This window comes from Antechinus flavipes, chromosome 1 (assembly GCF_016432865.1).
Source record: "Antechinus flavipes isolate AdamAnt ecotype Samford, QLD, Australia chromosome 1, AdamAnt_v2, whole genome shotgun sequence".
NCBI lineage: Eukaryota > Metazoa > Chordata > Mammalia > Dasyuromorphia > Dasyuridae > Antechinus > Antechinus flavipes.
This window is the reverse complement of record NC_067398.1, coordinates 638,852,347-638,868,445: the sequence shown is the minus strand read 5'-3', so window position 1 is coordinate 638,868,445 and position 16,099 is coordinate 638,852,347. Positions and strand designations below refer to the sequence as shown.

The following is a 16,099-nucleotide window of genomic DNA, read 5'->3' as shown; positions in this document are numbered from 1 at the left end:
AGTGGTCAGACCTATATGTTCAGAAAGTTATTGCGGCTATTTTTGTGGTAACAGAATTGGAAATTGAAATGTTCAACAAGTGGGGATTGACTGAACAAACTGTGGTATATAATTGTGATAGAAAACTAAAGAGATGATGAGGAGGCTGGTTTCAGGAAAACTTGAGAAAACATGTGAACTGATGCAAAGTGAAATGAGCAGATCCAGGAGAACACTGTACACAGAAACAGCAACATTGTAATGATGATCAACTATAAAGGATTTATCTACTCTGATCAAGACAATAATCCAAAACAATTCCAAAGGAGTGCTGAAAAATGCTATCCAATTCCAGAGAAAGTACTGATAAACTCCGAGTACAGATGAAAGCATATTTTTTCACTTTCTTTTTCTTTCTTTCTTTCTTTTTTTAACCCCCAATGGCTAATATGGAAATATGTTTTGCATGACTTTGCTTACCTTCTCGATGGATGGAAGAGGGACATTGGCAACACTGGAGAGATCAGTTTCAGTTTAAAGTCAGAAGTCAAATTACTGAAGATTTCGAAAAGAGTGATTAGATTATTAGAGACACAAAGTTGGTTTTTTTTATGTATACCCCATAGCTCCTCTTTCCACCCCAGCCTTCAAATCTAACACTGTTTTCTTTGCCCATGAGTAAAAAGCTTTTGATACATATTTGCAAAGCTACTTAACATCTCTGATACATTAATTTACAAACAAGGTGCCAGCCAGCATTAACAGAGTTTCTTTATCTGGGAGTTACATTTACCAATAAAATCACAAATCAGATGTACTTCTATTAGAATTAGACAACCATTAGTATTACTAACATTTATGTAATACTTTAATGTTTATGAAGCACTTTATGAATATCATTTAATTTGATCTTCATAAAAATCCTATGAGGTAGATGCTATTATTACTTCCTATTTTACAGATAAAAGAAACTAAGGTTGACAGAGGTTAAATTACTTGCCCAGGCCATACAGTTAGTAAGTATATAAGGTGGGATTTAAATTCAGGTCCTTATGATTCCAACATGCTATCCATTCTGCAAGTTTTTATTTTTAATTTTTTTTTATATTTCTAGTTCCTAGGACAGAGTTTTGCACATTAGTAGGTACTAACTAAATGTTTATTGAATTGAATATGAGATATCTTGGCCGATAACTGTTTCATGGATCCTTCTATCAATGGCATGATAACCCTGTTCATGGTTCTTACCTGTAATATTATTTTGAGCCATTTTTAAGACAAGTAACTTTAAAATACATAATATTACATAATTACTCGTATTTTATAAGATATAAATCCTTTCCATCCTGATATCCTGCATCAATTAGATCTTTCACTCTTCCCCATTTATAAGTGAAGTTAACAATAATAGCTATCATTTATATAGAATTTTAAGGCTTGGAAAGTATTTTACATATGTTATCTCATTTGCTTTTCATAAAAACCCCATGAAGCAAGTGATATTATTCCTGCTTTATAGGTGAAGAAACTGAGGCTGAGTTTTAGTGACTTGTTTAGAGTTGTGCAGCTAGTTAAGTGTCTGAGGTATGATTTGAACTCGAGTTCTCCTGATTCCAAGGCCAGCACTCGTCTATTGTGCTAACTAGCTGCTTCCTGAGACCAAAGTAAATATACTTTTATACTATAAATGCATCAGAGAAGTGCAATCAAAATGTCCTGGGAAAAAATGTTACCCACTGAGGAGCATCAGAAACTTTAGGAGGCATTAGGTAGCATTAATTTTAAGATTTAAAGAGTAGGGAGGAATTCAAAAAGGTAGAAAAGAAAAAAGACTTATGGTCTTATATGGTATAATAAAAAGAGTACTTCCATAGAAGTTGGGATATCTGGGTTTGAAACCTGTCTTTGTGAACTTTTAGAAAGTCCTTTATCTCTTTTTTTTTTCTTTTTTCCCCCAAGTATATGCTTTTTAAAACTTTTTTTTTATTTTGAAAAAAATTTCTTTACAACATTATCCCTTGCACTCACTTCTCTTCTGACTTTTTCCCTTCTTCCCTCCACCCCCTACCTCAGATGGCAAGCAGTCCTATACATGTTAATTATGTCATAGTATATCCTAGATACAATACATATGTTTGCAGAACCGAACAGTTCTCTTGTTGCGCAGGAAGAATTGGATTCAGAAGGTAAAAATAACCCAGGAAGAAAAACAAAAATGCAAACAGTTTACATTCGTTTCCCAGTGTTCTTTCTTTGGATGTAGCTGCTTCTGTCCCTCATTGATCAATTGAAACTGAGTAAGATCTTCTTTTTGTCAAAGATATCCACTTCCATCAGAATACATCCTCATATAGTATCGTTGTTGAAGTGTATAATGATCTCCTGATTCTGCTCATTTCACTTAGCATCAGTTCATGTAAGTGTCTCCAAGCCTCTCTGTATTCATCCTGCTGGTCATTTCTTACAGAACAATAATATTCCATAACATTCATATACCACAATTTACCCAGCCATTCTCCAATTGATGGGCATCCATTCATTTTCCAGTTTCTGGCCACTACAAATAGGGCTGCCACAAGCATTTTGGCACATACAGGTCCTTTTCCCTTCTTTAGTATTTCTTTGGGGTATAAGCCCAGAAGTAACACTGCTGGATCAAAGGATATGCACAGTTTAATAACTTTTTGGGCATAATTCCAGATTGTTCTCCAGAATGATTGGATTCGTTCACAACTCCACCAACAATGCATCAGTGTCCCAGTTTTCCCGCATCCCCTCCAACATTCATCATTATTTTTTCCTGTCATCTTAGCCAATCTGACAGGTGTATAGTGGTATCTCAGAATTGTCTTAATTTGCATTTCTCTGATCAATAGTGATTTGGAATACTTTCATATGAGTGGAAATAGCTTGAATTTCATCATCTGAAAATTGTCTGGTCATATCCTTTGACCATTTATCAATTGGAGAATGGCTTGATTTCTTATAAATTAGAGTCAATTCTCTATATATTTTGGAAATGAGGCCTTTTTCAGAACCTTTAACTGTGAAAATGTTTTCCCAGTTTGTTGCTTCGCTTCTAATCTTGTTTGCATTAGTTTTGTTTGTACATAGGCTTTTTAATTTGGATATAATCAAAATTTTCAATTTTGTGATCAATAATGATCTCTAGTTCATCTTTGGTCACAAATTTCTTCCTCCTCCACAAGTCTGAGAGGTAAACTATCCTATGTTCCTCTAATTTATTTGTAATCTCATTCTTTATTCCTAAATCATAGACCCATTTTGATCTTATCTTGGTATACAGCGTTAAGTGTGGGTCAATGCCTAATTTCTGCCATACTAATTTCCAGTTTTCCCAGCAGTTTTTGTCATATAATGAATTCTTATCCCAAAAGTTAGGATCTTTGGGTTTGTCAAACACTAGATTGCTATAGTTGACTATTTTGTCTTGTGAGCCTAATCTATTCCACTGATCAATTTATCTATTTCTTAGCCAATACCAAATAGTTTTGGTGACTGCTGGAAAGTCCTTTATCTCAAGGACAAAAGGGCATAATAATATCGAACTTCTCACCTAATATTATGGTTACAAGGAGAGAGCTTTATAAACCTTTAAATAATATGTTTATATTGGTTGCTATCACTGTTTTTATTGTTGCTGAATTATGATTTCTGTCAGAGGGAGTGCTACCCACACTAACAAAATCATGAATCTTTGAAATATATGAAGCATGTAAGGTGAAGTTTCTTTTATTTCTTTGCAAAATGGAGATTACTCTGAGGAACTTTTGGTGTTTCCTTTAAACACAGATCAGCTTCCATGTGTGAATTTTTAATTGTATCTTAGTTTCCAAGTAGGATCTCAGCTGTCCCAATTTAAAGGTCAAGGCATGATTGGTAGTTGTATTATTTCTTATTATTTAAATGAATGCTATGAATTAATAAAAGAGAAATGGAATATCTTGAGAGGTATTCTTTTTTCCCCCTTGGTCTTCAAGTAAAGACATGAAAATCAGTTTTTGTATGTTTTATGGGAATTGTTGTGACTTATGGGTTGGTCTAGATTGCCAATGAAGTCCCTTCTAAATTTCAAATTATCTCATTCTGTGAATAGTCATAACAATTCATCATATTGTCTAATGCTGATTTTGACCAATTTATTTAGGGGAAATAATTTTTCTGATTTGTTCTTCTTTTGTTTTTCTCCTGCTATCCCTTCTTGCAGAATGGCGATTCAAGTAGACAAGTTCAATTTTGAAAGTTTCCCAGAGTCTCCTGCAGAAAGGACTCAGTTTACAAACCCCAAACAGCTTGAAGAGGAGAGGCAGGAAGCTCGGGGTCTGGAGATCAACAGCAAGTTGGACATCCACTGGAATATCATATCCTTTGAGAGGTGACAAAATGGATTGTTAATGAAAAATAGCAGTTTACTGAGTAATTTAATACCAATTTTATAAGTGTTCGGGTTCTTGAAAGGGAAACCAAATAAGCTATTTAATTATAGATTTCTAACTATTGCTTATATTATAAATAGCCCAGAAATGTCATGATGGGGAGATCTGCAAAAAATAAATGTTTTTTTTTTTCTTTAAATCATAACACTTTTAAGGCTGCATATAATGAAATATTGATTTTGGGGGTTTTATAGTCTCTTTGATTTAGAGAAAACTAATTATTGCCAATTCTGGTTTTAGTAATTTGTTGTCAAGGGAATTTCTATTCAGGTATATGTTACATTGGAATGCCTCTGAGGTCTTTTCCAGTGTTGAAATTCTCTGATTCTAATAGTCATTTGTCTTCTCTATGGCTTTAGGGAGGGGAGGCTGCCTTGTAAAGGGAAAAGAGCATTTGACCAAGACAAAAACCCTACTACTGGTTGTATGGCTATTGAAAAACTGTTTAGGCATTTTTGCCTTTAGTGTCATAATCTCTCAAATAAAGAGATTGGGCTAGATAATCTCTAATGTTTCTTCAACCCCTGTTGAATTTTTATTTTAAAATTTTAATCGTGGGAATTCTAATCATTTAATGTCTTTAGTCCTTTAAGATTCAAGTATATCCCTCATACAACCACTGAGAAAGAAAATTGTCAGTGGATGAACCCATATATAAGAATAGATTTTTACAAATGTCCCCATATATTTTCAATAGTGAAGATTTGGCCATAATATTATTGTAATTATAAAAGCTAACATTTATATAGTATTTTAAGGTTTATAAAGATATGTCATTTGATTCCTCAAGTGAAAAAGGAAAGGCTTTAGGGGAAACATGATAACTGTCTTCAAGTATTTGAAGGCTGTCTTTTTAAAGATAAACTAGACTTGTTTTATATGATCTTAGAGATACCAAAACTTGGAAGATGTAAAGAGCTTTTGGTTGAGTATGAGAAAAATCCTCCTAATATTGAGAACTGTTCACAAGCAGAATGTATTATCTCCCTAAAGGTTTTCAGAAAGGAGATAGTTTGGTCCTTCTCAGTAATCTAGCAGGGAATTATTTTTTTTTCCCAGGACTCTGGGGACTCCTTAAATCCTGATTTTCTCTGACTCAATGAATGTTAAATGTGGAAAGGATTTCACAGATCTTCTAGCCCACAATATAGTAATGCAGATTTTGTAACAAAGACCATTCACCCAGCTGAGTGCTGTACTTTTGAAAGAGACACTCTCTTTTGAAAGTGGCACACTCGATATTGCTGCTGTTCATAGAATATCTTGACACTTTTTTGGGAGATTAACCTTGGAAGTGGTCTCAAGTGGCTCAAAATAGGTCCTATGCATTTATAGTTACAATTTATTTTTGTCATTGTTGGTTTGGAAAGGGAGGGTCTGAGTACATTGAAAATACTGTTTAGTAATCTTTTAAAATTCATTAAGCTTGGCTTGAAGGGCCAGAAATTGTCTTAATTCTAGCACTGACTTTTCAAAAAGTTGTTGGACAGCCTGGCCTAAGTCACTTCCATTCTTTAAGACTCAATTTAAAATGAAGGCTGTAGGCAGTGATTTCTAAGGTACTTTCTGGACTTTATCATTCTATTTACTTGTTTTTTTTGTTTTTTTTTTTTAATTTTTATTTAATAATTACTTTATATTGGCAGAATCCATGCCAGGGTAATTTTTTTTTTTTTTTACAACATTATCCTTTGCACTCGTTTCTGTTCCAATTTTTTCCCCCTCCCTCCCTTCACCCCCTCCCCTAGATGGCAAGCAGTCCTTTATATGTTGGATATGTTGCAGTATATCCTAGATACAATATATGTTTGCAGAACCGAACAGTTCTCTTGTTGCATAGGGAGAATTGGATTCAGAAGGTATAAATATCCCGGGAAGAAAAACAAAAATGCAGATAGTTCACATTCGTTTCCCAGTGTTCTTTCTTTGGGTGTAGCTGCTTTTATCCGTCATTTATCAATTGAAACTCAGTTAGGTCTCTTTGTCAAAGAAATCCACTTCCATCAAAATATGTCCTCATACAATATCGTTGTCGAAGTGTATAATGATCTCCTGGTTCTGCTCATTTCACTTAGCATCAGTTCATGTAAGTGTCTCCAAGCCTCTCTGTATTCATCCTGCTGGTCATTTCTTACAGAACAATAATATTCCATAACATTCATATACCACAATTTACCCAGCCATTCTCCAATTGATGGGCATCCATTCATTTTCCAGTTTCTAGCCACTACAAATAGGGCTGCTACAAACATTTTGGCACATAGAGGTCCCTTTCCCTTCTTTAGTATTTCTTTGGGATATAAGCCCAATAGAAACACTGCTGGATCAAAGGGTATGCACAATTTGATAACTTTTGGGGCATAATTCCAGATTGCTCTCCAGAATGGTTGGATTCGTTCACAACTCCACCAACAATGCATTAGTGTCCCAGTTTTCCCGCATCCCCTCCAACATTCATCATTATTTTTTCCTGTCAGTTTAGCCAATCTGACAGGTGTATAGTGGTATCTCAGAATTGTCTTAATTTGCATTTCTCTGATCAATAGTGATTTGGAGCACTCTTTCATATGAGTGGTAATACTTTCAATTTCATCCTCTGAAAATTGTCTGTTCATATCCTTTGACCATTTATCAATTGGAGAATGGCTTGATTTCTTATAAATTAGAGTCAATTCTCTATATATTTTGGAAATGAGGCCTTTATCAGAACCTTTAACTGTGAAGATGTTTTCCCAGTTTGTTGCTTCCCTTCTAATCTTGTTTGCATTAGTTTTGTTTTTACAAAGGCTTTTTAATTTGATGTAATCAAAATTTTCTATTTTGTGATCAGTAATGGTCTCTAGTTCATCTTTGGTCACAAATTTCTTTCTCCTCCACAAGTCTGAGAGATAAACTATTCTGTGTTCCTCTAATTTATTTATAATCTCGTTCTTTATGCCTAGGTCATGGACCCATTTTGATCTTATCTTGGTATATGGTGTTAAGTGTGGGTCCATGCCTAATTTCTGCCATACTAATTTCCAATTATCCCAGCAGTTTTTATCAAATAATGAATTCTTTTCCCAGAAGTTAGGGGCTTTGGGTTTGTCAAACACTAGATTGCTATAGTTGACTATTCTGTCTTGTGAACCTAATCTTTTCCACTGATCCACTAATCTATTTCTTAGTCAATACCAAATGGTTTTGGTGACTGCTGCTTTATAATATAATTTTAGATCAGGTACAGCTAGGCCACCTTCATTTGATTTTTTTTTCATTAATTCCCTTGAGATTCTCGACTTTTTATTGTTCCATATGAATTTTGTTGTTATTTTTTCTAGATCATTAAAATATTTTCTTGGAAGTCTGATTGGTATAGCACTAAATAAATAGATTAGTTTAGGGAGTATTGTCATCTTTATTATGTTCGCTCGGCCGATCCAAGAGCACTTAATATTTTTCCAATTATTTAAGTCTGACTTTATTTGTGTGGAGACTTTTTTATAATTTTGCTTATATAATTCCTGACTTTCCTTTGGTAGATAGATTCCCAAATATTTTATGATATCAACAGTTATTCTGAATGGAATTTCTCTTTGTATCTCTTGCTGTTGGGTTTTGTTGGTGATGTATAAAAATGCTGAGGATTTATGGGGATTTATTTTGTAGCCAGCTACTTTGCTAAAATTATGAATTATTTCTAATAGCTTTTTAGTAGAATCTCTGGGGTTCTCTAGGTATACCATCATATCATCTGCAAAGAGTGATAGTTTGGTTTCCTCATTGCCTACTCTAATTCCTTTAATATCTTTCTCGACTCTTATTGCCGAGGCTAGTGTTTCTAATACGATATTAAATAATAATGGTAATTCCATTCAGAATAACTGTTGATACCATAAAATATTTGGGAATCTATCTACCAAAGGAAAGTCAGGAATTATATAAGCAAAATTATAAAAAAGTCTCCACACAAATAAAGTCAGACTTAAATAATTGGAAAAATATTAAGTGCTCTTGGATCGGCCGAGCGAACATAATAAAGATGACAATACTCCCTAAACTAATCTATTTATTTAGTGCTATACCAATCAGACTTCTAAGAAAATATTTTAATGATCTAGAAAAAATAACAACAAAATTCATTGCTTCACTCCAGATCTTACTGGGAAAGGTTCCAGTTTTTCCCCATTGCATATGATGCTTACTAATGGTTTTACTAATAAATATATGCTCCTGACTATTTTAAGGAAAAGTCCATTTATTCCTATGCTCTCAAGTGTTTTTATTAGGAATGGATGTTGGATTTTATCAAATGCTTTTTCTGCATCTATTGAGATGATCATATGGTTTTTGTTTGGTTGGTTATTGATATAGTCAATTATGCTAATAGTTTTCCTACTATTGAACCAACCCTGCATTCCTGGTATAAATCCTACTTGGTCATAGTGTATTATCCTGGGGATGATTTTCTGTAATCTTTTTGCTAATACTTTATTTAAGATTTTAGCATCAATATTCATTAGGGAGATTGGTCTATAATTTTCTTTCTCTGTTTTCAGCCTACTTGGTTTAGGTATCAGTACCATGTCTGTGTCATAAAAGGAGTTTGGTAGGACTCCTTCAATCCCTATTTTTTCAAATAGTTTATTTAGCATTGGAGTTAATTGTTCTTTAAATGTTTGGTAGAATTCACATGTAAATCCATCTGGTCCTGGGGATTTTTTCTTAGGGAGTTGATTGATAGTTTGTTCTATTTCTTTCTCTGCGATGGGACTGTTTAGGATATTTACTTCTTCCTTTGTTAGTTTGGGCAACCTATATTTTTGGAGGTATTTTTCTATTTCATTTAAGTTGTCGAATTTATTGGCATAAAGTTGGGCAAAGTAACTCCTAATTATTGCTCTAATTTCCTCTTTGCTGGTGGCGACTTCTCCCTTTTCATTTTTAAGACTAACAATTTGATTTTCCTCTTTTGTTTTTTTAATCAGATTTACTAAGGGTTTGTCTATTTTGTTGGTTTTTTCATAGAACCAACTCTTAGTTTTATTAATTAATTCAATAGTTTTTTTACTTTCAATTTTATTGATCTCTCCTTTTATTTTTAGAATTTCAAGTTTAGTGTTTGACTGGGGGTTTTTAATTTGTTCCTTTTCTAGCATTTTTAGTTGCAAACCCAATTCATTGACCTTCTCTTTCTCTATTTTATACAAATAGGCCTCTAGAGATATGAAATTTCCCCTTATTACCGCTTTGGCTGCATCCCATACATTTTGGTATGATGTCTCATTATTATCGTTTTCTTGGGTGAAGTTATTAATTATGTCTATGATTTGCTGTTTCACCCAATCATTCTTTAGTATGAGATTATTTAGTTTCCAATTATTTTTTGGTCTACTTCCCCCTGGTTTTTTGTTGAATGTAATTTTCATTGCATCGTGGTCTGAAAAGGATGCATTTACTATTTCTGCCTTACTGCATTTGAGTTTGAGGTTTTTATGTCCTAATATATGGTCAATTTTTGTATAGGTTCCATGAACTGCTGAAAAGAAAGTGTATTCCTTTCTGTCTCCATTACATTTTCTCCAGAGATCTATCATATCTAACTTTTCTAGTATTCTATTTACCTCTTTCACTTCTTTCTTATTTATTTTGTGGTTTGATTTATCTACTTCTGAGAGTGCAAGGTTAAGATCTCCCACTATTATAGTTTTACTGTCTATTTCTTCTTGCAGCTCTCTTAATTTCTCTTTTAAGAATTTAGATGCTACACCACTTGGTGCATATATGTTTAATATAGATAGTGCTTCATTATCCATGCTACCCTTTAGCAAGATATAGTGCCCTTCCTTATCTCTTTTAATTAGATCAATTTTTGCTTTAGCTTGATCTGAGATCAGGATGGCTACCCCTGCTTTTTTGACTTCACCTGAAGCATAGTAGATTTTGCTCCAACCTTTTACCTTTAACCTGCATGTATCTCCCCGCTTCAGGTGTGTTTCCTGTAAATAACATATTGTAGGATTCTGGCTTTTAATCCATTCCGCTAACCGCTTCCTCTTTATGGGGGAGTTTACCCCATTCACATTTATGGTTAGAATGACCAATTCTGTATTACTTGCCATCTTGTTAACCCCAGTTTATGCTTTTCTCCCTTCTTTCCCCTTTCCCCCCTTCCCAGTATTAAGCTTGTGAGCACCACTTGCTTCTCACAGCCCTCCCTTTTTAGTATCCCTCCCCCCGCCTTAGAGTTCCTCCCCCTATTTTACCCCTTTCCCTCCCAGTTTCTGTATTCCCTTCTGCTTAGCTTATTCCTTCCCTTTTCACTTTTCCCTTCTCACTTTTCAATGAGGTGGGAGAAGTTTCACCATAGATTGAATATGTCTTAAGATTTTTCACTTAAAGCCAATTCTGAAGGCAGTAAGATACCCACTATATTCATCCCCCTCATTCTTTCTCTCAGATATAATAGGTTTCCTATGCCTCTTCATGAGATGTAGTACCCCCACTTTACCCTTTTTCTGGTACAATGTCCTTTCCACATCAATTTCTAGAACAAGGTATACATGTATTCTTTATACATCTATATAGTCGAAATATAGTTCCCAAGATTAATCTTTACCTTTTTAGATTTCTCTTGAGTTCTATATTTGTAGATCAAACTTTTTGTTAAGTTCTGGCTTTTTCATCAGAAATAGATGAAATTCGCTTACTTTGTTGAATGTCCATCTTCTTCCCTGGAAAAAGATGCTCATTCTCGCTGGGTAAGTTATTTTTGGTTGCATACCAAGTTCCTTAGCCTTTTGGAATATCATATTCCAGGCCCTTCGATCTTTTAATGTGGATGCTGCCAGATCCTGGGTGATCCTTATTGTGGCTCCTTGATACTTGAATTGGGTTTTTCTAGCCGCTTGCAATATTTTTTCCTTCGTCTGAGGGTTCTGGCATTTGGCCACTATATTCCTTGGTGTTTTGATTTTAGGATCCCTTTCAGTGGGTGATCGATGAATCCTTTCAATGTTTATTTGTTCCTCTGTTCCTATGACTTCTGGGCAGTTCTCTTTGATAATTTCCTGGAAAATAGTGTCCAGGCTCTTTTTTTCATTATGCTTTTCTGGAAGTCCAATGGTTCTCAGATTGTCTCTCCTGGATCTGTTTTCCAGGTCTGTTGTCTTCCCCAGAAGGTATTTCACATTCTTTTCCATTGTTTGATTTTTTTGGATTTGCTTGACTGATTCTTCTTGTCTCCTCGAGTCATTCAATTCCAATTGTTCAATTCTGATTTTCAGTGAAGTATTTTCTTCACTCACTTTTTAAAAATCTTTTTCTAATTGTCCCATTGAGTTCTTTTGTTCTGTGGAATTTTTTTCCATTTCGCCAATTTTGTTTTCCAGTTCACCAATCCTATTTTTCAAGGATTTTACTTCTTTATCCACTCTCTCTTTAACTGACTTCTCCAGGCTCTTTTGCCAAGCCTCACTCTGCTTTTCCCATTTTTCTTCTAGCTCCCTTGTGAGAGCCTTTTTAATTACTTCTATGAGGTTCATCTGTGCTGAGGAACAGATGACCTCCTCCTTTGGGGATTCACCTGAGGACTGTCTGTTTTTAGTCTTCTCAGGATTTAGAGTCTGCTCTCTATCTGTATAGAAGCTGTCAAGGGTTAAAGTCCTCTTCAGTTTCTTGCTCATTCTGTCTAATAATCAAAGACAAACTAGCAAAGAAAAACAGAAAAAACTGGAGTCTTTCTTTGGGGAAGGGGCTGGGTGTGTTAACGAGCTTCCTCTACAGACTGAGGGTGGCAGCAGTGAGTCACTAGCCCGACTGTGCTGCACCTGCACTCTGAGATCCCAGAGCGTGCTGAGTCACTTGGGGGGGGGGGGGGGGGGCAGCGGCAGGTCCCGGAGACTCCAGCTGTTTGGGGTTGTATTCTTCAGCCCTGGTGTTTTTAGCTTCTCTGCTGGGCTGCTGACTTGCTGCCGGAGCAAAGTATCTAATCCTGTAGCAAAGCTCTCCCCACAGAGACGGCTTCGATCACTCCCCACCCCCTCTCCAGTCTGCTCCCGTGCTCTCACTGCCGCTGCCCGCCGCCTGCGCCCGATCTAAAACCATCCCATCCCTCCATTAAAGACAGACCTTTCTTGGCGAATCTCAAGGATGGCTTCTCTTGGTAACTATTTGTGGGGGTTTTTTTCAGTCAAGCATTAATTCAGAGGCTTGTAATGAAATGGATAGTGAGAGAAAGCGTGGAGCTTACACAGCTGTGTGCCTCCTCTCCGCCATCTTAACCGGAAGTCCACCATTCTATTTACTTGTAAAATGTCATTTAATTCTTTAAAAATTCCACATGAAAAGGAACCATTTATTAAATGCATAATATACTATGTCTGGGACTGATGATGAAGAAATGTAACAATAATTGCTCCTCCAAAGGAGTTTACAAACTATGAAGTAAGATAAAGCATATGTGGTACATTTTCTATTGGAGTGGCACAAAGTAATCATATGAAATATTTGAGAAAGGTTTACTTTCAGTCAGGAATCATGAAAGGTTTCATAGAGCAGGGGACACTTAAAGTCAGTCTTGAAGAAAGCGTGGATATGACAAGGGACAATGAAGGAGAATGGATCTCAGGAGGTTGGTGGTGGTGAGAAAGATCATTCCAAGTACATTGGAAAGTATATGCACAAACATGGAGTCAGGAGAGCATAGTATGAGATTACAGAACGGCTTGTACTTCATTTATTGAGCAATTGATTACAAAAATGGTGAACTTTTCTAGGCAACCAAGACCTGAGATTAACAATGGAGGCATTCTTGAACTCCTGGGGGATAATCTCTTCTTACCATATAAGCCAGAAAATTTCAGTCAGCTTTTATATGAGCAAGATATCCTCCATTGTAATGTTCTGGTTGGTTTTCTGGAGGTCTCTGCACCAGCCTTCTTTTCAGCAAAGTAATCACCACAAGAATAGCCAAATCCTTTATTATCTCCTTCAAAGTCTTGTCTCTTTGCCTGGGGCTTCGACTAGTTTTCTTGGAGACCTTCCAGAGTCTTGGTTTCAGTGGAGAAGAGGAGGAGGGGCCTGCCACCAAGACATTGAGATGGAATGAATTTCTCTCCTTGGCTCTGAGAGCTTGAGCTCCCTCCCCCAGATCACTTGTCTTGTCTGAGTCTATCTCTGAACCTATTGGTCCCCCAGGAGAGCCACCAGGAGCCTGACTAGAGATGGAATGAATCTCTCTTTTTGGCTCCTAGAGCTTGAGCTCCTGCTTTCAGTCCTCTGTCTTCTCTGGCTCTGACTTTGACCGAGTCTGTCCCATCTTATATGGTCTATTATAATTAGATCATTTACAGTATACTGAGTATAAACCAATCATTATATTCCTAAGGAACCATTATTTGTTGTAAGATTAAATCAATCATACTGAACTAGAGAACTCACATGCTAAACTAGATCACCATTGTCTTATCAATTCCACTGAGTTAGCACCTTGTAAGAATCCTTACAAGTACAGAGTTCTGGCTCATAACACTCTATCTTGCAAATTTCAGCTGGAAAAGAATCAGCCCCAGATTCTTTGCCACACAAAAGGAGCAAAAGCCTGAAGCAAATGGTCATTGACTTTGAGAATACTAGGAAAGTGTTCAGTCCATTTTTCTAGGATCTTGTCCTTGTCACTAATCATGTAGATCCATCAGCATTAAGCTGTTGAGATGCACCATGGATCCTTTGGCTAAAAAATAGACATCAGAATATCATAAAAGTAATTTAGATTGTTACTATAAGCATAAAATGGAATTTCATCTACCTTCTTACTGAGCCAAAAATCCTGCAGCTCACTAAGCTCCACTTGTACTTTACTTTTCATGAAATTAAAATGCTGCCTACTTAGAGATGAATACAGTGTCCTGCTGGTATACCATGTGGAGTTCTCATTTTTCATTTAGCAGCTTCTGAATTTCCCCATCATTTTCGTCAAACCAATCTTGATGTTTGTGAGCAAATGCAGTGCTGTACACTACATTTCTGAAAGCTGTCCAGTCCTTTTTTGCTTCACTGCTTGCCATTTGTGTGTTGGCTCAACTTTCCTTCCAAGTTAGCAACAAACTGTTCTACTCAGAGAGACTCTCTAATCTGTTGATATTAATTCTTTTGGTAGTCATTTTATCTTGGGATTACCACTTTTGTTGAATATGAAATCTAGCTTGAAGAAAATAAAATTTATGATCAGCTCAGCATTCCATGCCACATAGTTCCTTTGTCACCCTCACATCTTGTCTGTTTTTTCTCCTTGCAATCACATAGTCTATTAATGTCAATATTGCTTGTAAAGGTGCATCCATGAGGTTTTATTGTGTTTGGGTAAATGGAAGATAGTTGATGATGATGATTATTGCTGTTGCTATTTCCAATTCCCTTCCTCTCAAAAACTCTGCCTCGTCTGGTCATCTGAATCTACTCTAGCATTAAAATCACCTAGAATTGTGCTTATTCTCTTTTGGCACATTCATGATCAGGATCTCCAGAATGCTACCAGGTTTGTTGAATTAATATTCAGCTTGGAGAGGATAAGTCTATGATCAATCCAGCACTCTGCACCACACATTGTCTTGGTCACTGTCACATCCTGTCTGTCTCTGCTCCATACAATCACATAGTCTATTAAATGCCAACATTTGTTGCAAGGGTACATCCATGAAGCTTTATTGCATTTAAGTAAATGGAATACAATATTGGTGGTGAGAAGGTTAAGAGATGCACAAGTCTTCAATATAAATGACCATTGCTGTTACTGTTTCCAATTCCATTTCTCCCAAGGACTCCCTTCCATTGCTGGTAGTCTGAGCCTTCTTTAGCATTAAAGTTATACAGAATTACAAACTTATCTTCTTTTGATACATTGAGGATAAAGGTCTCCAGATCTTTATACAGCTTTTCTCCAATCTCATCAGGATTCATCGTGGTGGGAACAGAAGAACTAATAATGATGGCGTAGCATATTCCTGCAAGTGGCAATCACATTGTCATGAGCCTTCATACTTCTTTTGGTAGGCATACAAGTTTGTTGAATTTTTGATTTGCATTTTGATTGCAATACCTACACCAGCTTCATGGCACTCCCCTTCACTATAACCATTCCAGAAAAATATGTGTCCATCTCTGACTTCAAAAAGCTGGCCTTCATTTGCCAGCTTGTTTCACTCAGGGCTGCTATCTGCTGAGTTCTTTCTTAGCAAGAGCTGTTCATATTTCAGGTCCACTGGGTTCTCTAGTGTGCGGATCCCATCACTGCTTTCTATGAGAAGAGGACTTTATGATCTGGACTGCCTGTGTGACTATGTGCCAGTCTACCTGCCAGACTGTGTGCCAGTCTGTCTGCACCTGCTACTCTCTCTTCCAGGATCCTCACAGTCCAGTGGCAGGACAGAGTCAAGACAACTAGTGATAGCTCTAGATGCAATGGATGACGTTGGTGTTTTCAATGTCTAACCAAGTTCTAAGCACTCCATAGCATCTGCTCCAACTGCTTTCATGGCCATTGGAACAAGTTGTTCTCAACTGTCTATTCCACTAGAGCAAGTCTTTCATATTTGAGGTAGATGCTCCTCTAACTTAACTTTCTATTACAATGGTTTACCAGAGTGTGGCTGCTGTGCATGCTATAGCTTCTTGGAGCCACAGGT

General features: G+C 36.2%; 1 protein-coding gene across 3 annotated transcripts in view; it reads left to right on the top strand.

The window, feature by feature from the left end:
* Nucleotides 1–16,099, top strand: part of TRAPPC9 (trafficking protein particle complex subunit 9) — a 1,007,235-nt gene that overhangs the window by 640,843 nt on the left and 350,293 nt on the right. For all 3 annotated transcript variants that reach the window (XM_051971143.1, XM_051971142.1, XM_051971144.1), the window contains one exon: nt 4,208–4,361. In XM_051971143.1, coding sequence (XP_051827103.1) covers nt 4,208–4,361 — 154 coding nt within the window. The remainder of the gene's footprint in view (nt 1–4,207; nt 4,362–16,099) is intronic.